General features: G+C 42.5%; 2 protein-coding genes, 1 long non-coding RNA gene and 1 pseudogene across 4 annotated transcripts; all 4 read left to right on the forward strand.

Annotated features, from left to right (window-relative positions):
* Positions 1–398: 398 nt before the first annotated feature.
* Positions 399–6,043, forward strand: LOC121643811 (actin-related protein 2/3 complex subunit 5-A-like). The gene is made up of 4 exons (XM_041991364.1): positions 399–663; positions 3,740–3,812; positions 4,970–5,146; positions 5,357–6,043. Exons 1-4 carry the CDS (start codon positions 524–526, stop codon positions 5,417–5,419), a joined length of 453 nt encoding a protein of 150 aa, XP_041847298.1. The 5' UTR covers positions 399–523; the 3' UTR covers positions 5,420–6,043.
* On the forward strand, positions 1,039–3,718 carry LOC121643803 (galaxin-like). 2 transcript variants are annotated; one of them, XM_041991354.1, is made up of 3 exons: positions 1,041–2,474; positions 2,706–3,100; positions 3,185–3,717. In XM_041991354.1, the coding sequence occupies exons 1-3, from the start codon at positions 2,289–2,291 to the stop codon at positions 3,420–3,422; spliced, it is 819 nt and encodes a 272-aa protein (XP_041847288.1). In that variant the 5' UTR covers positions 1,041–2,288; the 3' UTR covers positions 3,423–3,717. The 2 variants fall into 2 exon arrangements, with proteins under 2 accessions (XP_041847287.1, XP_041847288.1); XM_041991353.1 differs by having other exon boundaries at positions 1,039–2,474; positions 2,706–3,718.
* A 5,607-nt stretch (positions 6,044–11,650) lies between the features above and the next one.
* Positions 11,651–12,772, forward strand: LOC121643812 (annotated as a pseudogene).
* A 5,669-nt stretch (positions 12,773–18,441) lies between these two features.
* On the forward strand, positions 18,442–18,795 carry LOC121643816. Its single transcript, XR_006011170.1, has 3 exons — positions 18,442–18,459; positions 18,539–18,654; positions 18,738–18,795. It is a non-coding gene; the product is annotated as an uncharacterized LOC121643816 (long non-coding RNA).
* Positions 18,796–20,345: the final 1,550 nt, after the last annotated feature.

Here is a 20,345-nt window from a genome sequence, read left to right on the forward strand (position 1 = left end):
TACTCCCTAACCACACTTTAGTATAAACATTAAAATTCGGTAATATTTGATATTCAAGGACTTTCAAGGGGTTAATGAAGTGTGTACTGGCTGGAAAACAACAGAGCCTCAAACCGTGTTTTTTTTTTTTACTGTAGGTGTTCAGCGTCCACTGAAGAGTCCTATAAGTAATTTCAGATGTTTGTGATTCAACGTCCTGTGTTGTTGCTGTGGGAAATTTCTTGTTGACTAGGTAGGCTGTCCCACTTCACAAAAGTTAACTGTGTAGACTACGGAGGACGCTCTGTAGCCTACGTAGTCCGCAGACCCTGAATTGGGACACATGTCACGGTTGAGATAGCGGATGTGACGTATTCTCCCTCCGCTGCATAGAGGGCGCTGTCTTTGGTAAAACGGAAACGGATGAAAGAAGAAGAAGAAGAAGAGAGCGTGACGGGGAAATGAGGAAGTAGCGTTCTGTCTGATCCTGCTGTCTGTAGAAGCTCTTTATTTCTATTTCCCCCAACACTGTTTAGAGTCCAGAATGTCTAAGAATACAGTTTCTGACCGCTTTAGGAAAGTAGACGTTGATGAATACGATGAGAACAAGTTTGTGGATGAAGAAGACGGAGGAGAAAACCAGGGAGGTCCCGACGAGGCGGAGGTGGACTCTCTTCTCAGACAGTATCCTTTAAACTCTTCTAAGTTGTCAGAATTATTATAATTAATTAGTTTGATCATTTAAAGTGAAACATCTACCCGAGATCTTGTGTTCTGCTTACTGGTCATTTTCATGATGAGTCTCTCTAAAGTGTCGCTTCCGGGTGTCATTCAGGAGGGTGTGTCTCCTTTCATCATCCAAATCTTCCTCTTCCTCAGCTCTTTTTAAACTTCACTGACTTGTTTTTACCGGGATGATGGGTTATAGAAGAGGAAGGGAAAAACTTGCCGGTGGTAAATGACTGTTTTCATCTAACACCATTAACTAGTCAGGTGTCTGTGCGGGGGGTTAGATTCTCTCTGGGATTTTGTGTGTGTGTGTGTGTGTGTGTGAGTGTTTCTCCCTATCTGTGTTGGCCCTGCGTGAAGCTGGCCCCCCACAACACAGTGGAAATGGTCTCAGTCGTTTGTGCTGCGTTACTGCTGGTTTTTGCTGAAAAAATTTGAGATTTTTTGGTTGGTGTCACTATTTAATTTAGGGCGTTTCATTTATAGAGTGGGAAGAATGGAAGAGGAGATTAAGTTTTGTTAAAGTTGTTTGGGCTTGTTGTGCAGCGAGCACGATGGCTTGGAGGTTTAGACAAAGCATAAGTTAATTAACGATAGAAATGTTCTGTTTTCTACAAATTCTTGGTGTAACCAATATGTTAAATTGTGCACATAAAGCCATTTGAATTTCATCCTTTTTGAGTCGTCATCGTTTATGTCTAGTACTTCCTGTCTTACTTTGAACTTCCTCTACTCCGTAGGTTACAAGCAAGGCAGCTTTCTGATTCATGGCAGTCCCTTATTTTCTAGTTGGCTGGCTGTTAACATGGTTAACGTAGCTTTAAAGGAATATTAACAGTCAAGAAGCAAGTTATTTGTCCAATACTTTGACAACAACTGACTACTTAAAAGACAGATAAGAAAATGGCTGCTTTTAGGGCTGCACGCCTTTAAAAATAAGATGCCTCATCTTGGATGGATGATCCGGTTTCTTCTCTCTGTGTTAGGTTTGATGACACGACTCAGTCACTCACGAACTCTCCTCACGGATGTCTGATGTCTCACCTGCTGTGTAGCGCCGTGATCTGTAATATCTGAGATTTATTTTAAGATAACAAAGTTATTTTAAAAAACATGACTGTACTGTAATTTTATGTTAATGAACTTAACAACTGAAAACTACACAAACACTGACTTTGTTCAAACATGTCAGATGACCTGAGAACAAATCCAAGAAATGGAAAGTTTCATTACTATCTGTGTTAAAAGCTAGGAACAGATTTGTTGGTAGGAACGATTGAAAACGAGGTCCTTCGTTGTTGTTAATATAAAATGGAGCGAAACCATTCTGTAGGTGAGAATCAGTATTTCATCATATTTTTCTACTCACGTTGCCCAAAGGAAGTTAAACCAGAACTGGCCTAAGACCAGAACCCTGAGGACCACCAGAACTAACTCGGATACACAATACAGACACAAACTGGAACCTGTCCAGTAGATAGGATCTGAACCAGTTTAATCCGGTTCCAGATGTTTTTTGAAAAGAATATGATTAATCTGTCAGCTTTGTGTGTTCATTCATGTAAATGAACTGAGTCGTGATGTTCTGCTGCAGGCTGGTGATGTTCTGCTGCAGGCTGGTGATGTTCTGCTGCGGGCGGGAGATGTTCTGCTGCAGGCTGGTGATGTTCTGCTGCAGGCGGGTGATGTTCTGCTGCAGGCTGGTGATGTTCTGCTGCGGGCGGGTGATGTTCTGCTGCGGGCGGGTGATGTTCTGCTGCGGGCGGGTGATGTTCTGCTGCGGGCGGGTGATGTTCTGCTGCGGGCTGGTGATGTTCTGCTGCGGGCTGGTGATGTTCTGCTGCGGACGGGTGATGTTCTGCTGCGGACGGGTGATGTTCTGCTGCGGACGGGTGATGTTCTGCTGCGGACGGGTGATGTTCTGCTGCGGACGGGTGATGTTCTGCTGCGGGAAGGTGATGTTCTGCTGCGGGCTGGTGATGTTCTGCTGCGGGAAGGTGATGTTCTGCTGCAGGCGGGTGATGTTCTGCTGCGGGCTGGTGATGTTCTGCTGCGGGCGGGTGATGTTCTGCTGCGGACGGGTGATGTTCTGCTGCGGGAAGGTGATGTTCTGCTGCGGGAAGGTGATGTTCTGCTGCGGGAAGGTGATGTTCTGCTGCGGGCTGGTGATGTTCTGCTGCGGGCTGGTGATGTTCTGCTGTGGGCTGGTGATGTTCTGCTGCGGGCTGGTGATGTTCTGCTGCGGGAAGGTGATGTTCTGCTGCGGGAAGGTGATGTTCTGCTGCAGGCGGGTGATGTTCTGCTGCTGGCTGGTGATGTTCTGCTGCGGGCAGGTGATGTTCTGCTGCGGACGGGTGATGTTCTGCTGCGGGAAGGTGATGTTCTGCTGCGGGCTGGTGATGTTCTGCTGCGGGCGGGTGATGTTCTGCTGCGGGCGGGTGATGTTCTGCTGCGGACGGGTGATGTTCTGCTGCAGGCGGGTGATGTTCTGCTGCAGGCGGGTGATGTTCTGCTGCAGGCGGGTGATGTTCTGCTGCGGGAAGGTGATGTTCTGCTTCCTTCTGCACTGTGGAAGCAGCAGCAGTGTTTCTGTGTGTGGCGAGCCTCTGTACAACAAACACTTCATATGCTTCTTTTTGTGGTTGTTAAAGAACGTTCTAATAATAGCAGGTTCTTATCATAGTAACCATATTTTTGACCACGCTACGTACTAATATATGTGTGCATGAGTGTGCATGATGTGAAGTCGTGATGCATGCCCAATAACAAAATAATTTGAGCCCTCGTCTAAAATCCAGATCTAATCAACAAGTTTTATGTTTTTCCTCTTTAGGGTTTGTTTCAAAGGTTATTTTTGTCCCTGAAATTCATATTGAAGAATGAAAACAGTTTACCCTCATCCAGCACTAAATATTATGAATGAGCTCTGTTTGGAGAATCCGTTAGTTTTTCTGATGAATGTGTCCATTATGGGTTCCTCGTATTTTAGTAAAAAATTGCTCTATATTGGCCCTTGACTCATGCTTTCCAGGGGGAACATGAATGGAGCTCTTCATGCTGTGTTAAAGAACCCGCCAATCAACTCCAAGAACCAGAATGCCAAGGTATTTGCAGATGTGATCATCTTCCTCCTCATCATCAGGGTTTCTGGTCAGGAAACTAGGGAATCAGGCGTCAGCTGACCTGTGTTTAGGCTATAAGGCCTAAATTTATATTTTTATAACTTTGTTCTGTTTATTCTGAGGTACAGGTGAAACTCTTTTTTTTCCTTTGTTGCCATGGTTTCCTCTTTGACCAGCGCTTCTTCATATGCAGCTATATTCATGTCCTGCTTTGCATGGACCGTAACAAGCTGGTTTGGGTGTGTTCAGGGTGGGATGTGAGCCTGACTCAGATGTGCATGTTTCCAAGTAGTCTGTGTTTTATAAAGGTAGAAATTCTTTGGAGGTGAGTGTGCACATGGTTTTATAAGTCTGGATTTTTTGTGGTGTATGCCATTTTTCGCCTACGCCACGGGCATACGTACACTGTTAGTAAATTGCATAGGCGCAGTATTTTATAGATGAAACCCCAGGTCTTTTCTCCTGGTACAGCCCCACCAGATGGCTTCATAGCATCTGCTGCAGCCACCTGATGCCACCACCTTTAAGGAGTCTGTTGCAACTTTGGGATTGCGATTCACCTTGTTCCACCTGCCTGGCTGGTTGTTTTCCCATCATAAACTCTGCTTGAAGTTCCTCTGCCAACTATTTCAGAAATTTCCTTCCAGCTGTTTGGGTGCTGGTGTACTTCAAGAAGATGATGGGTATTTATTTCTGCAAGATCCAGTTAGGTGTAATGTACATCACTGGGACATCTCTGCACACCGCTCTTTACAGATTACTTACACATCATCTGATCCAGAACATCAGAAAACTAAAAATAGAACAACACAAAATCCATGAGGTCAGAAAAACATCTGTGGCTGAAACGGGAAGAAATGATTGTGTCCTTTATTTACTAAATGTAAAAACTACTTTAAATGAAAATTCATAGTTTTAGGAACAACCCAGAACCAGCAAAGCTTTATGATTTTATCTGACAAAAGTTTGAATGTGCAAATTTGAAAATGTTTACATGACCACCTGGCACCATGGCAGGTTGTTAGACTGGGAATCAAACTCCAGTCTGGAGGAAAGCTTGACGTCTTCAGATGAACGGAGCAGACGGTAAACTCCTCGCTTCCTAACTGACCTGATCCTGTCTTGGTGTCCGGCTGTAGGAGCGAGCGGAGCTGCTGGTGGTCAGAGTGCTGAGCAGCTTTAAGAGCAGCGACATAGAGAAGGCTGTCGGCTCTCTGGACAAAGCTGGAGTCGACCTGCTAATGAAATACATCTACAGAGGCTTTGAGAAACCTTCTGACAACAGCAGCGCCGTCCTGCTGCAGTGGCATGAAAAGGTAACATTTAGCACATTCAACCACATTCATGTTCAGAAAACGGCTCCATTTTTATGATCATTTATCCCATCGTATTTTACACTGAGCAGCATTAATCCTTAAAACTTCGACCTCATCCAGATCAGACAAACCATTTCTGTTCAAAAGTCAAGAAAACTGCAGTATACATGCTTCAGACTCGGATTTCTGACCTTTCAACTGTTTCCTCAGGCTCTGGCAGTGGGAGGAGTCGGCTCCATCGTCCGTGTCCTGACCGCCAGAAAGACGGTCTGATGATCCAGAACCTTCAGAGTCCAGTCAGTTCTGGTTCTGGACATTTATTTTCTACTGTAGCTCAGTGTCTTCCTCCGATCTTCCCTCTGGATTCAGAAGTTCCTGCAGGAAGGTGCCGGCACCTCCTTCTGCTTCACTCTGAGGCAAAGCAAAACAAACAGAAGTGCTTTCAGCTTCAGCTTTCCTCCTCCTCTTACTCTCCTCCTCTTCTCTGACTCCTCGCATCCCTCCTCCTTCCCCTGACTCCTCCAGTTTGTAAAATGAGGGTGGATTGTCATTGGGACCATATATCGCCAGGCGATCAGCCGGATTGTTTGGTGAGAACGACCCTTTTAAACATGAGGGTGGAACAAACCAATCAGAGTGGGTTTGCAGATAAACTTAAAAAATGTTCCAACTGGATAAAACATGTGATGTGTGGCCTTTATTTATGTTTTTTTACTGCTTATTTTCAAAGTTTGGTGATAGGGAAGAGGGATATTAAGAGGAATAAGTGTGAACGTTTGTATGTTTGCAGCTCTTTTTGTGTGTGTGTGTGTGTGTGTGTTGCCAGAGACCTCACAGATGTCTGCAGATCTGTTAAAGATTTCACTTTTTGTAATAAACCTTTTTTATTACTCATCAGACTGGTGTTCGAAGCTCTTTTTAACTCCAAACCATCTTTGCCACATCACCTGCTTCAAGCAGTTCACATGAAAACGGCGTCACAAACCAGAGACCTCAGTTCCTCCGATGGACACTGTTGCACTTTGTAGACTACAACCTGCAAGAAATGTGCGCAAAAGAGTCACTTTATTATTAACTTTTCATTATTTTATTATCAACTTTGCTCCAAAAGATCCACGCTCCTTTGTTTTGGTAAAGTCTCTTTCCACCGGCAAACACTCCCCTGCCCCGCCCGTCATCACTTCTCCGTCATCGCCTGACTGACTGAAAAGGAGCGGACCCATTGACTTAAGTTACTTTCTTTTTCCCAGTGCATGCTGGGATGTGGCTTATTTTTTACCCTGAACGCTTTAACTTCTGAACACAATGTCCGTCCAGTCTCTTTGTTGTTCTTTCAGCAGATCCACGTCCAGTGAAGCTTAATCTGCTTTTATGTGTGGAACAAGGAAATGAGTGCTGACCCTGAGCTGGTCCTTTAACACTTGGCTTCTATCAATGTAAACAAGGTGCTTCATGTCGCCTTATTTTAAACTTTAAACACCTCCAAGTGCTATAAATTAAATCTTTTTAACCTAATTTTTGTTCTGTTTTCCCTCAGTTTCTCTTTGTTGGCCACAGTTTCAGACTTTTCACTTTATTACAGCTTAGAGGTTTCAGGCTTTCCTCACATAACTCAAAGAGATATGGACAGATTTAGATGACATTTCCAGGAGATCTCAGAAATAGAATAAGGAACAAAATATTAGATTGTGGAGGTGATCTGGATCACCTTTACTATGGGGGAGGGCAGGGATAAGTTTGCCATTAGAGCTTCTAACTAAAACACAATGGCCACAGTCATTAGCCAAAGAAAAAAAATTAAATGGCTTGGCAGATGTCTACGCTCTAGGGATTTAGGGCTCGCTATCAGACAAGACATTTATCATGGAAGTGGAGAATCACAAGATTCTTCAGTTCCCTTTTCGTGATTTCGTGATCTTGCAGATCCTGCTCGGCGGACTGCACCTGACGCGCTCCCAGTGTGGACTGACGTGCCACAGAGGCCGGAACAAAACCATGGCACAACCATAATGTGGCACACATGCACCCGGTGGAAATGAGGAGAGAGCTGCTTGTTTAGCTTTTTCTTCGTGTGTTTCTGGTACTTTGGTTGTTGTTGTGATACATATTGGCTTTTTTCTTTTGTTGTTGGTTTGGTTATTATTTAGGAACTCCTGATGACTGTCAGCTTTGTGTTTCTGTAAAAGCTGTATAAAATTCTCTGTTTCTGTACAGCTGTAGACTTTGGTTGACTGGTGTTAGGTTGGATTGAAAGGTCGTTGCCAGGGGAGTTTCCTGGACCTGTGAACATTGGGGGCTGAGCTGCAATATGTGCTTCAATATGTATTTATTTTCAAGCTTAAACGTGACAATGTAAACAAGATCTTTATTATTATTAAATTTTTCCCTCCATTTTTCTTTCCCTGACAAACACAAAAGTTAGATCTGTGTCGAGTTTCATGGTGCATCTGCTCACTCCTTCCACCTTCTGCTGCCTGAAAAACAATGAAATGTGCATTTCACAACAACATTACAAAATATTTAGAAAAATAATTTTTAGGTTTTCTTTCTTTCACTCAGACAATTTACAGATAAATGCCATCCAGTAAAAGTACTACCTTTTACTCTTCAATACATCTGTTTATCTCCACAACTTGCTCTTTAGTGCACATCTGCAAAAAAAGAATGAACATGAACTGTTTTCAGTCACTTGCAGTTTTCAGAATAAAGATCATGCTGTAGTATTTACTGTACCTCTCTTAGGGGTGGGACATATCAGCCAAAAATAGTATCGCAATATTTTTCTAAAAATTCTCGATAACGATATCATAGATGATTTTAATGTCTTTGGCCAAACGGTAAATAACAGCCTTGGTAAAATCCTTCCATTTTTTGGGTAAAAGGCGTACAGCAAAATAAAGCCTTGTTTTTTTGTGTGTGTATATACAGTATATATATATATATATATATATATATATATATATATATATATATATATCTATATATAAAGAGAGAGAGAGAGAGAGAGAGAGACTTTTTTTTGTTCAAGTCTCAAGTAACTTTTAGTTTTAATGAGACATCAGCCAAGTAACTTCTACCGTTGGGTCTGCTTAGGAGATGCATTATAAGCAAGGAACTTAAAATCCGTACTCCCCCTTTATCTGCCAGCATTTAGTAACAGCATTGATTTGTAGCTTAAACTGAAATACTGTAAAATCTCTGGATCATTTATTTGCTTTACTAAATTTGGAAAACCTTGAGATGAACATGGAAACTTATTTAGATTAGTAAATATGTTCTTTTGAACTTGTGAAACATAGAGAGGAGGGCCAGTATGCTGCACCACCTGTCCTGCTTGTTTTAGACATTTTCCTGCAGCACACCTGGTCCACACCACACCTGATCCACATGATGACATGTTTTTAAGTTCTGCACAAGCCTCTAATGACCCATTAAAAATTTGACTCAAGAGTCTTGGAACAGGTAAACAGATAAAATCTGCGGGACAGTGACTCAACAGGTTCACAGTTGGTAATCCCTACACTAGTGCAGCAGACAAATATTAGATTTTTTTTAAGGGGATTGAAATAACTGAGATGAGTACAGAAAGTATTCATTCTAAATGTTTTTAAACTGAAAAAAACAAACAAAAACAAAACAAAACTATATTTTAATTAATTTAGATCCAATACTTGCAGGTTCAATAAATAATACTTACATTACCAAATCAGCAACAGCTGGATTTTTTTTATTAAGCAGACGCAGTAAAACCGTGTTGTTTACAGTGGGTTGGATCCCAGTTTAACATCATCATGTTGTTTACAGCTGGTTGGATCCCAGTTTAACATCATCATGTTGTTTACAGCTGGTTTGGTCCCAGTTTAACATCATCATGTTGTTTACAGCTGGTTGGATCCCAGTTTAACATCATCATGTTGTTTACAGCTGGTTTGGTCCCAGTTTAACGTCATCATGATGTTTACAGCTGGTTTGATCCCAGTTTAACGTCATCATGTTGTTTACAGCTGGTTGGATCCCAGTTTAACATCATCATGTTGTTTACAGCGGGTTTGATCCCAGGTTAACATCATCATGTTGTTTACAGCGGGTTGGATCCCAGTTTAACATCATCATGTTGTTTACAGCTGGTTTGGTCCCAGTTTAACGTCATCATGATGTTTACAGCTGGTTTGATCCCAGTTTAACATCATCATGTTGTTTACACGGGTTTGATCCCAGTTTAACGTCATCATGTTGTTTACAGCTGGTTTGGTCCCAGTTTAACGTCATCACGTTGTTTACAGCTGGTTTGGTCCCAGGTTAACATCATCATGATGTTTACAGCTGGTTTGGTCCCAGTTTAACGTCATCACGTTGTTTACAGCTGGTTTGGTCCCAGTTTAACGTCATCATGATGTTTACAGCTGGTTTGGTCCCAGTTTAACGTCATCATGATGTTTACAGCTGGTTTGGTCCCAGTTTAACGTCATCACGTTGTTTACAGCTGGGTTGGATCCCAGTTTAACATCATCATGTTGTTTACAGCTGGTTTGATCCCAGGTTAACATCATCATGTTGTTTACAGCTGGTTGGATCCCAGTTTAACATCATCATGTTGTTTACAGCTGGTTTGGTCCCAGTTTAACATCATCATGTTGTTTACAGCTGGTTGGATCCCAGTTTAACATCATCATGTTGTTTACAGCTGGTTTGGTCCCAGTTTAACGTCATCATGTTGTTTACAGCGGGTTGGATCCCAGTTTAACATCATCATGTTGTTTACAGCTGGTTTAATCCCAGTTTAACATCATCATGTTGTTTACAGCTGGTTTGGTCCCAGTTTAACGTCATCATGATGTTTACAGCTGGTTTGATCCCAGTTTAACGTCATCATGTTGTTTACAGCTGGTTGGATCCCAGGTTAACATCATCATGTTGTTTACAGCGGGTTTAATCCCAGTTTAACATCATCATGTTGTTTACAGCGGGTTGGATCCCAGTTTAACATCATCATGTTGTTTACAGCTGGTTTGGTCCCAGTTTAACGTCATCATGATGTTTACAGCTGGTTTGATCCCAGTTTAACATCATCATGTTGTTTACAGCGGGTTTGATCCCAGGTTAACGTCATCATGTTGTTTACAGCTGGTTTGGTCCCAGGTTAACGTCATCATGATGTTTACAGCTGGTTTGGTCCCAGTTTAACGTCATCACGTTGTTTACAGCTGGTTTGGTCCCAGTTTAACGTCATCATGATGTTTACAGCTGGTTTGGTCCCAGATTAACGTCATCATGATGTTTACAGCTGGTTTGGTCCCAGTTTAACGTCATCACGTTGTTTACAGCTGGGTTGGATCCCAGTTTAACATCATCATGTTGTTTACAGCTGGTTTGATCCCAGTTTAACGTCATCATGTTGTTTACAGCTGGTTTGGTCCCAGTTTAACGTCATCACGTTGTTTACAGCTGGTTTGGTCCCAGTTTAACGTCATCATGATGTTTACAGCTGGTTTGATCCCAATTTAACATCATCATGTTGTTTACAGCTGGTTTGATCCCAGGTTAACATCATCATGTTGTTTACAGCTGGTTTGGTCCCAGTTTAACGTCATCATGTTGTTTACAGCTGGTTTGATCCCAGAGGGGTATTGCACGAAACCAAGATAAGCGATTAAGCCGGGATATGTTGGTTATCCTGGCTGAATTTAGCCCTAAGTCGGTTGCATGAAAGCAGCTCAAACTAATCCCGGCCAAGTTACTGTGGTGATTTATCCGCTGCAGCTAGCCTGCTCCAGACCAGGCTAACTGCTCAGGCTAAGATTAATCCTAGTGAGTCACCTGCATGTCCAACGTCAATTCTATGAGGAATTAATGTGTTTTACAGCATGTCCATGGTCTTCCTAAGTATGGCGCGTCATTTTAATCATCCAGTATTAAAATATTACATATACAGTCACTGTACATTTAATCGAAATCTGTTCGTAATCGCAACAGCCTTTTTTATATGGATTCAAGTTGTAGTCTTATTATTCTATTCTATTCTACAGTCATTTAGCAGACGCTTTTATCCAAAGCGACTTACATTTGAGAGTAAGAACAACACAAGCATGAATTCAAACAAGATGGGACGTCATAATTAAGTGTTAGTCAGACCGCTTTTGAGTCCAGTTAGACCCAGGTGCTGTCGTGTAGTGCTAGTGCAGTGCATATAATTTTTTTTTTTTTTTTTTTTTTTTAGTCATTTTATTTAAATACAGGATCACGATTTCATCACACAATATCAACTTGGTCATAAGTGCATGATTTCATCAGGCCAAGTGTTATATTGCTATGCTAATGAAGACTGCTCGTCAAATTGCTGTCAGAGGTTTTATAAATATGTGTTTTATTGCATTAATTGAGATTACAAAACACAGCGCATGAGGTTACAAAGGTGTATTCAAAGAAATCCGTGACGAGGGCAATGTAGAAAATTCAGGTCCAACTCCTCTTCACCTGTTCCCTCTTCATAATGGCTTGCCCTTTTTGGATGAGGATGTGCTGGACGAGGAAGCCCGCATCCTCAGAAGAGCATTCAGACGTGAACGAGTCTTCAGGGACAGGTCAGATCCCCTGGCCTTTGGAGATGACTATGTCATTGAGAGATACAGATTTTCAGGTGATGGACTAAGATATTTATGTAGGCTGCTGAGTCCAAAAATACAGCACCAGACAGCGCGAAGCCATGCCCTCACTGTACCACGGATGATCTGTGTCACATTGAGATGGCTTGCGAGTGGGAGCTTCCTTTATTCTGTTGGGGATGCAGAGAACCTCAATAAAGGAACCATTTGCCGGACAATCAGATGCGTTTGTCTGGCGCTGAAATCATTCAGCAATATATTCATCACCTTCCCTGGCCACAGAAGAAGTTTTACAAGATTGCAGGTAACCCCAATTTTAATGTGCACCCATTAGTTTCTAAGTATATCTGTCACAGTTGGATACTCACTATTTTTTGTTACAGCTTTCCCTAACATCATTGGGGCAGTGGATTGCACACACATAAGAATCAGACGCCCCTCAGGTGAACATGAGGGAGATTACATTAAAAGGAAATCCTTCCACAGCATCAATGTTCAGGTAAGAGTGATTTGTGGTTATGACCTACATGAATCTGTTCTGTGCATTTAAAGACCTTAATAGGCTACAACTAAATATTTCAGATGATCTGTGATGCTGACTGCCTTGTGAGCAATTTAGAGGCAAAGTGGCCTGGCTCAGTGCATGACTCTAGAGTCTTTCGGGCTACTCCAATTTATGAGAGACTTTCACAAGGTAGCCCACACATTTGTACTGTAAGCACCTTGGACATTGTGTGTGTAACTCTGTTTTCTAAATTATATTTTGTATTATCAGGTGAATTCTCTGGTGTGCTGCTGGGAGATAAAGGATACGGCTGTGAGTCATTCCTCTTGACTCCCCTTGCAGATCCCCAAACCCCACCACAGCAGGCCTACAACCATGCACACACCAAGACAAGAGATGACCTTCGGCCTTCTGAAATCTCGGTTTCAGTGCCTGCACCACCTGAGGATTTCCCTGGACAGAGCCTGTGATGTTATTGCTGCATGCATAGTACTGCATAACATTGCAGGCCTAAGAAAGGAGAGACCCCCCCCCCCCCCTCTCCCCCGCTCCCATCTTCCCGGACAACATTAATGGCAGACTTGTCAGGGAGCAATATATTGCAAGTTTCTTCACTTAATTTTGGGATTTAGCCCCTTTATTTAATAAAAGAGCTTTTCCTGTGTGAGCATTTTGTTTAGCACTGGTGGTTCTTTGAAATTCTTTTACATTCATGAAAAGAGGACGGACACCAATGTTCTAGTTTTTTTTTTTTTATTAAGCAGTCATTTGTCTTGGTTGCTTGGATCCTACGACAGCAAAAGTAACAAGGATTAAAACACTGTATTGCAGATATGGTTACTGTGTGCATTGAAACACTCACTTCTCTTTCTAGTTTCTGGATTTCCAGGTCCAGTTTTCTGAGTGTCCGGCGTTTAATCTCTAGATCCAGCTCTATTTCTTGGAGCTTTCTCTTTTTGAGTCTGATTTTAACATCTGCCAGTTCTATCTCTCTCTCCAGGTGCCCTGAATAAAGCGTTCTGACAGTTTGTGAAGTCTGTAAAAGAAATGTTAGCACAGCAGGATTTGTGCATAACGTAGATGTACTTTAGCCAATACTCACAATGTTACCAGGCCGCTTAGGAGACTGTGCAGCATCCGGGTCCTGTTATACATTTTCTATTAGTACCACATCACTGACTTCATATCCTTCATGGAATAAATAAGCAGGCCAATCCCATAAAACTGACATGCCTCAAGCCTTCTGGACTCCACTGACACAGCCTCCTCATCTGCAGATGTGCATTCTGCAGCTGCAGATGTGCCTTCCCCCTGCCGTATACATGTAGCGAGAGAACTGGGATTAAGATTTCACAGAACATACCAAGCCTGTGATTTCGAGACACTGTACTAACTGGATCATCTTCTGGTGGCTCCAAAAGCGTAATTGTGTTCCCAGACACTGCAAGGTTATCCAAAGTCAGACACTATATTATATTTGATTGTGTTCCATGTGCAGAATTGCAGTACGTGATGTACCTTGTATGAAGCGGACAGTTTCTGTGGCTGGGACAGAGTCAGTTATTGTCCCTCCCTGGATCCCCTCCATCACTGGCCTCCCTTTATTTAAATGGAGGCCAGTTCCTCTGCTGGAGTCACATCCTGGCTTGGTGGGCCGCCCCCTGTGCCAGTTCTATAGGCCTTTTTTTTAACTGCTACAATCATACAGACATTGAACATGTCAGCTCATCTATTCACCTCATTTGTTCACGGTTTTCTACTTTGGAGTCACTTACCAGCCTTTTTTCCTTATAATATCCTTAACTTCGTCAGAGAACTCCGTCAGGAGCTGTTGTTCAGCGGCCGTGACGTAGGACACGCGACTTTTATCCATTTTCCGATCAGTGATTCTGTGAGCGATCGCGAGGTCTGCTTCAGTACGCCGTGCACACGCACATATCCCAACTATCTTCACCTGGCTTAACCTAGCCGCACCTTCTCATCCTGGCTCAGCAAACGTGCAACCAATTAAGCCAGGATGGGCCACGCAAGCTAGGTCAAGCTGGGCTTGCTTAATTATCCTGGATTTCTTTATTCTGGTTTCGTGCAATACCCCTCAGGTTAACATCATCATGTTGTTTACAGCTGGTTTGGTCTCAGTTTAACGTCATCATGTTGTTTACAGCTGGTTTGGTCCCAGGTTAACATCATCATGTTGTTTACAGCTGGTTTGGTCCCAGGTTAACATCATCATGTTGTTTACAGCGGGTTGGATCCCAATTTAACGTCATCATGATGTTTACGGTTTGATCCCAGTTTAACATCATCATGTTGTTTACAGCGGGTTTGATCCCAGTTTAACGTCATCATGTTGTTTACAGCTGGTTTGGTCCCAGTTTAACGTCATCACGTTGTTTACAGCTGGTTTGGTCCCATTTTAACGTCATCACGTTGTTTACAGCTGGTTTGGTCCCAGGTTAACATCATCATGTTGTTTACAGCGGGTTGGATCCCAATTTAACGTCATCATGATGTTTACGGTTTGATCCCAAATTAACATCATCATGTTGTTTACAGCTGGTTTGATCCCAGGTTAACATCATCATGTTGTTTACAGCTGGTTTGATCCCAGGTTAACATCATCATGTTGTTTACAGCTGGTTTGGTCCCAGTTTAACGTCATCATGTTGTTTACAGCTGGTTTGATCCCAGGTTAACATCATCATGTTGTTTACAGCTGGTTTGGTCCCAGTTTAACGTCATCATGTTGTTTACAGCTGGTTTGGTCCCAGGTTAACATCATCATGTTGTTTACAGCGGGTTGGATCCCAATTTAACGTCATCATGATGTTTACGGTTTGATCCCAATTTAACATCATCATGTTGTTTACAGCTGGTTGGATCCCAGTTTAATGTCATCATGTTGTTTACAGCTGGTTTGGTCCCAGTTTAACGTCATCATGATGTTTACGGTTTGATCCCAATTTAACATCATCATGTTGTTTACAGCTGGTTGGATCCCAGTTTAATGTCATCATGTTGTTTACAGCTGGTTTGGTCCCAGTTTAACGTCATCATGATGTTTACAGCTGGTTTGATCCCAGTTTAACGTCATCATGTTGTTTACAGCTGGTTGGATCCCAGTTTAACATCATCATGTTGTTTACAGCGGGTTTGATCCCAGTTTAACATCATCATGTTGTTTACAGCGGGTTGGATCCCAGTTTAACATCATCATGTTGTTTACAGCTGGTTTGGTCCCAGTTTAACGTCATCATGATGTTTACAGCTGGTTTGATCCCAGTTTAACATCATCATGTTGTTTACAGCGGGTTTGATCCCAGTTTAACGTCATCACGTTGTTTACAGCTGGTTTGGTCCCAGGTTAACGTCATCATGATGTTTACAGCTGGTTTGGTCCCAGTTTAACGTCATCACGTTGTTTACAGCTGGTTTGGTCCCAGTTTAACGTCATCATGATGTTTACAGCTGGTTTGGTCCCAGTTTAACGTCATCATGATGTTTACAGCTGGTTTGGTCCCAGTTTAACGTCATCACGTTGTTTACAGCTGGGTTGGATCCCAGTTTAACATCATCATGTTGTTTACAGCTGGTTTGATCCCAGGTTAACATCATCATGTTGTTTACAGCTGGTTTGGTCCCAGTTTAACATCATCATGTTGTTTACAGCTGGTTGGATCCCAGTTTAACATCATCATGTTGTTTACAGCTGGTTTGGTCCCAGTTTAACGTCATCATGATGTTTACAGCTGGTTTGATCCCAGTTTAACGTCATCATGTTGTTTACAGCTGGTTGGATCCCAGGTTAACATCATCATGTTGTTTACAGCGGGTTTAATCCCACTTTAACATCATCATGTTGTTTACAGCGGGTTGGATCCCAGTTTAACATCATCATGTTGTTTACAGCTGGTTTGGTCCCAGTTTAACGTCATCATGATGTTTACAGCTGGTTTGATCCCAGTTTAACATCATCATGTTGTTTACAGCGGGTTTGATCCCAGTTTAACGTCATCATGTTGTTTACAGCTGGTTTGGTCCCAGTTTAACGTCATCACGTTGTTTACAGCTGGTTTGGTCCCAGGTTAACGTCATCATGATGTTTACAGCTGGTTTGGTCCCAGTTTAACGTCATCATGATGTTTACAGCTGGTTTGGTCCCAGTTTAACGTCATCACGTTGTTTACAGCTGGGTTGGATCCCAGTTTAACATCATCATGTTGTTTACAGCTGGTTTGATCCCAGTTTAACGTCATCATGTTGTTTACAGCTGGTTTGGTCCCAGTTTAACGTCATCACGTTGTTTACAGCTGGTTTGGTCCCAGTTTAACGTCATCATGATGTTTACAGCTGGTTTGATCCCAATTTAACGTCATCATGATGTTTACGGTTTGATCCCAGGTTAACATCATCATGTTGTTTACAGCGGGTTTGATCCCAGTTTAACGTCATCATGTTGTTTACAGCTGGTTTGGTCCCAGTTTAACGTCATCACGTTGTTTACAGCTGGTTTGGTCCCATTTTAACGTCATCACGTTGTTTACAGCTGGTTTGATCCCAGTTTAACGTCATCATGATGTTTACAGCAGGTTTGATCACAGTTTCACATCATCACGTTGTTTACAGCTGGTTTGATCCCAGTTTAACGTCATCATGATGTTTACAGCTGGTTTGATCCCAGTTTAACGTCATCATGATGTTTACAGCTGGTTTGATCCCAGTTTAACATCATCATGTTGTTTACAGCGGGTTTGGTCCCAGTTTAACATCATCATGTTGTTTACAGCTGGTTTGGTCCCAGTTTAACATCATCATGTTGTTTACAGCTGGTTTGATCCCAGGTTAACATCATCATGTTGTTTACAGCTGGTTTGGTCCCAGTTTAACGTCATCATGTTGTTTACAGCTGGTTTGATCCCAGAGGGGTATTGCACGAAACCAAGATAAGCGATTAAGCCGGGATATGTTGGTTATCCTGGCTGAATTTAGCCCTAAGTCGGTTGCATGAAAGCAGCTCAAACTAATCCCGGCCAAGTTACTGTGGTGATTTATCCGCTGCAGCTAGCCTGCTCCAGACCAGGCTAACTGCTCAGGCTAAGATTAATCCTAGTGAGTCACCTGCATGTCCAACGTCAATTCTATGAGGAATTAATGTGTTTTACAGCATGTCCATGGTCTTCCTAAGTATGGCGCGTCATTTTAATCATCCAGTATTAAAATATTACATATACAGTCACTGTACATTTAATCGAAATCTGTTCGTAATCGCAACAGCCTTTTTTATATGGATTCAAGTTGTAGTCTTATTATTCTATTCTATTCTACAGTCATTTAGCAGACGCTTTTATCCAAAGCGACTTACATTTGAGAGTAAGAACAACACAAGCATGAATTCAAACAAGATGGGACGTCATAATTAAGTGTTAGTCAGACCGCTTTTGAGTCCAGTTAGACCCAGGTGCTGTCATGTAGTGCTAGTGCAGTGCATATAATTTTTTTTTTTTTTTTTTTTTTTAGTCATTTTATTTAAATACAGGATCACGATTTCATCACACAATATCAACTTGGTCATAAGTGCATGATTTCATCAGGCCAAGTGTTATATTGCTATGCTAATGAAGACTGCTCGTCAAATTGCTGTCAGAGGTTTTATAAATATGTGTTTTATTGCATTAATTGAGATTACAAAACACAGCGCATGAGGTTACAAAGGTGTATTCAAAGAAATCCGTGACGAGGGCAATGTAGAAAATTCAGGTCCAACTCCTCTTCACCTGTTCCCTCTTCATAATGGCTTGCCCTTTTTGGATGAGGATGTGCTGGACGAGGAAGCCCGCATCCTCAGAAGAGCATTCAGACGTGAACGAGTCTTCAGGGACAGGTCAGATCCCCTGGCCTTTGGAGATGACTATGTCATTGAGAGATACAGATTTTCAGGTGATGGACTAAGATATTTATGTAGGCTGCTGAGTCCAAAAATACAGCACCAGACAGCGCGAAGCCATGCCCTCACTGTACCACAGATGATCTGTGTCACATTGAGATGGCTTGCGAGTGGGAGCTTCCTTTATTCTGTTGGGGATGCAGAGAACCTCAATAAAGGAACCATTTGCCGGACAATCAGATGCATTTGTCTGGCGCTGAAATCATTCAGCAATATATTCATCACCTTCCCTGGCCACAGAAGAAGTTTTACAAGATTGCAGGTAACCCCAATTTTAATGTGCACCCATTAGTTTCTAAGTATATCTGTCACAGTTGGATACTCACTATTTTTTGTTGCAGCTTTCCCTAACATCATTGGGGCAGTGGATTGCACACACATAAGAATCAGACGCCCCTCAGGTGAACATGAGGGAGATTACATTAAAAGGAAATCCTTCCACAGCATCAATGTTCAGGTAAGAGTGATTTGTGGTTATGACCTACATGAATCTGTTCTGTGCATTTAAAGACCTTAATAGGCTACAACTAAATATTTCAGATGATCTGTGATGCTGACTGCCTTGTGAGCAATTTAGAGGCAAAGTGGCCTGGCTCAGTGCATGACTCTAGAGTCTTTCGGGCTAGTCCAATTTATGAGAGACTTTCACAAGGTAGCCCACACATTTGTACTGTAAGCACCTTGGACATTGTGTGTGTGACTCTCTTTTCTAAATTATATTTTGTATTATCAGGTGAATTCTCTGGTGTGCTGCTGGGAGATAAAGGATACGGCTGTGAGTCATTCCTCTTGACTCCCCTTGCAGATCCCCAAACCCCACCACAGCAGGCCTACAACCATGCACACACCAAGACAAGAGATGACCTTCGGCCTTCTGAAATCTCGGTTTCAGTGCCTGCACCACCTGAGGATTTCCCTGGACAGAGCCTGTGATGTTATTGCTGCATGCATAGTACTGCATAACATTGCAGGCCTAAGAAAGGAGAGACCCCCCCCCCCCCTCTCCCCCGCTCCCATCTTCCCGGACAACATTAATGGCAGACTTGTCAGGGAGCAATATATTGCAAGTTTCTTCACTTAATTTTGGGATTTAGCCCCTTTATTTAATAAAAGAGCTTTTCCTGTGTGAGCATTTTGTTTAGCACTGGTGGTTCTTTGAAATTCTTTTACATTCATGAAAAGAGGACGGACACCAATGTTCTAGTTCTTTTTTTTTTATTAAGCAGTCATTTGTCTTGGTTGCTTGGATCCTACGACAGCAAAAGTAACAAGGATTAAAACACTGTATTGCAGATATGGTTACTGTGTGCATTGAAACACTCACTTCTCTTTCTAGTTTCTGGATTTCCAGGTCCAGTTTTCTGAGTGTCCGGCGTTTAATCTCTAGATCCAGCTCTATTTCTTGGAGCTTTCTCTTTTTGAGTCTGATTTTAACATCTGCCAGTTCTATCTCTCTCTCCAGGTGCCCTGAATAAAGCGTTCTGACAGTTTGTGAAGTCTGTAAAAGAAATGTTAGCACAGCAGGATTTGTGCATAACGTAGATGTACTTTAGCCAATACTCACAATGTTACCAGGCCGCTTAGGAGACTGTGCAGCATCCGGGTCCTGTTATACATTTTCTATTAGTACCACATCACTGACTTCATATCCTTCATGGAATAAATAAGCAGGCCAATCCCATAAAACTGACATGCCTCAAGCCTTCTGGACTCCACTGACACAGCCTCCTCATCTGCAGATGTGCATTCTGCAGCTGCAGATGTGCCTTCCCCCTGCCGTATACATGTAGCGAGAGAACTGGGATTAAGATTTCACAGAACATACCAAGCCTGTGATTTCGAGACACTGTACTAACTGGATCATCTTCTGGTGGCTCCAAAAGCGTAATTGTGTTCCCAGACACTGCAAGGTTATCCAAAGTCAGACACTATATTATATTTGATTGTGTTCCATGTGCAGAATTGCAGTACGTGATGTACCTTGTATGAAGCGGACAGTTTCTGTGGCTGGGACAGAGTCAGTTATTGTCCCTCCCTGGATCCCCTCCATCACTGGCCTCCCTTTATTTAAATGGAGGCCAGTTCCTCTGCTGGAGTCACATCCTGGCTTGGTGGGCCGCCCCCTGTGCCAGTTCTATAGGCCTTTTT

The sequence above is a fragment of the Melanotaenia boesemani genome, chromosome 8 (assembly GCF_017639745.1).
Source record: "Melanotaenia boesemani isolate fMelBoe1 chromosome 8, fMelBoe1.pri, whole genome shotgun sequence".
Classification (NCBI taxonomy): Eukaryota; Metazoa; Chordata; class Actinopteri; order Atheriniformes; family Melanotaeniidae; genus Melanotaenia; species Melanotaenia boesemani.

What these genes read in the sequence shown, in the direction of transcription:
- LOC121643811 (XM_041991364.1), top strand. Translation starts at nt 524, where the DNA reads ATGTCTAAGAATACAGTTTCTGACCGCTTTAGGAAAGTAGACGTTGAT. An exon ending in GTGGACTCTCTTCTCAGACA is followed by an intron (nt 664 to 3,739) that starts GTATCCTTTAAA and finishes CATGCTTTCCAG; the next exon opens with GGGGAACATGAATGGAGCTC. An exon ending in CCAAGAACCAGAATGCCAAG is followed by an intron (nt 3,813 to 4,969) that starts GTATTTGCAGAT and finishes GTCCGGCTGTAG; the next exon opens with GAGCGAGCGGAGCTGCTGGT.
- LOC121643803 (XM_041991353.1), top strand. Translation starts at nt 2,289, where the DNA reads ATGTTCTGCTGCAGGCTGGTGATGTTCTGCTGCAGGCTGGTGATGTTC. An exon ending in TGATGTTCTGCTGCGGGCGG is followed by an intron (nt 2,475 to 2,705) that starts GTGATGTTCTGC and finishes TGCTGCGGGAAG; the next exon opens with GTGATGTTCTGCTGCAGGCG.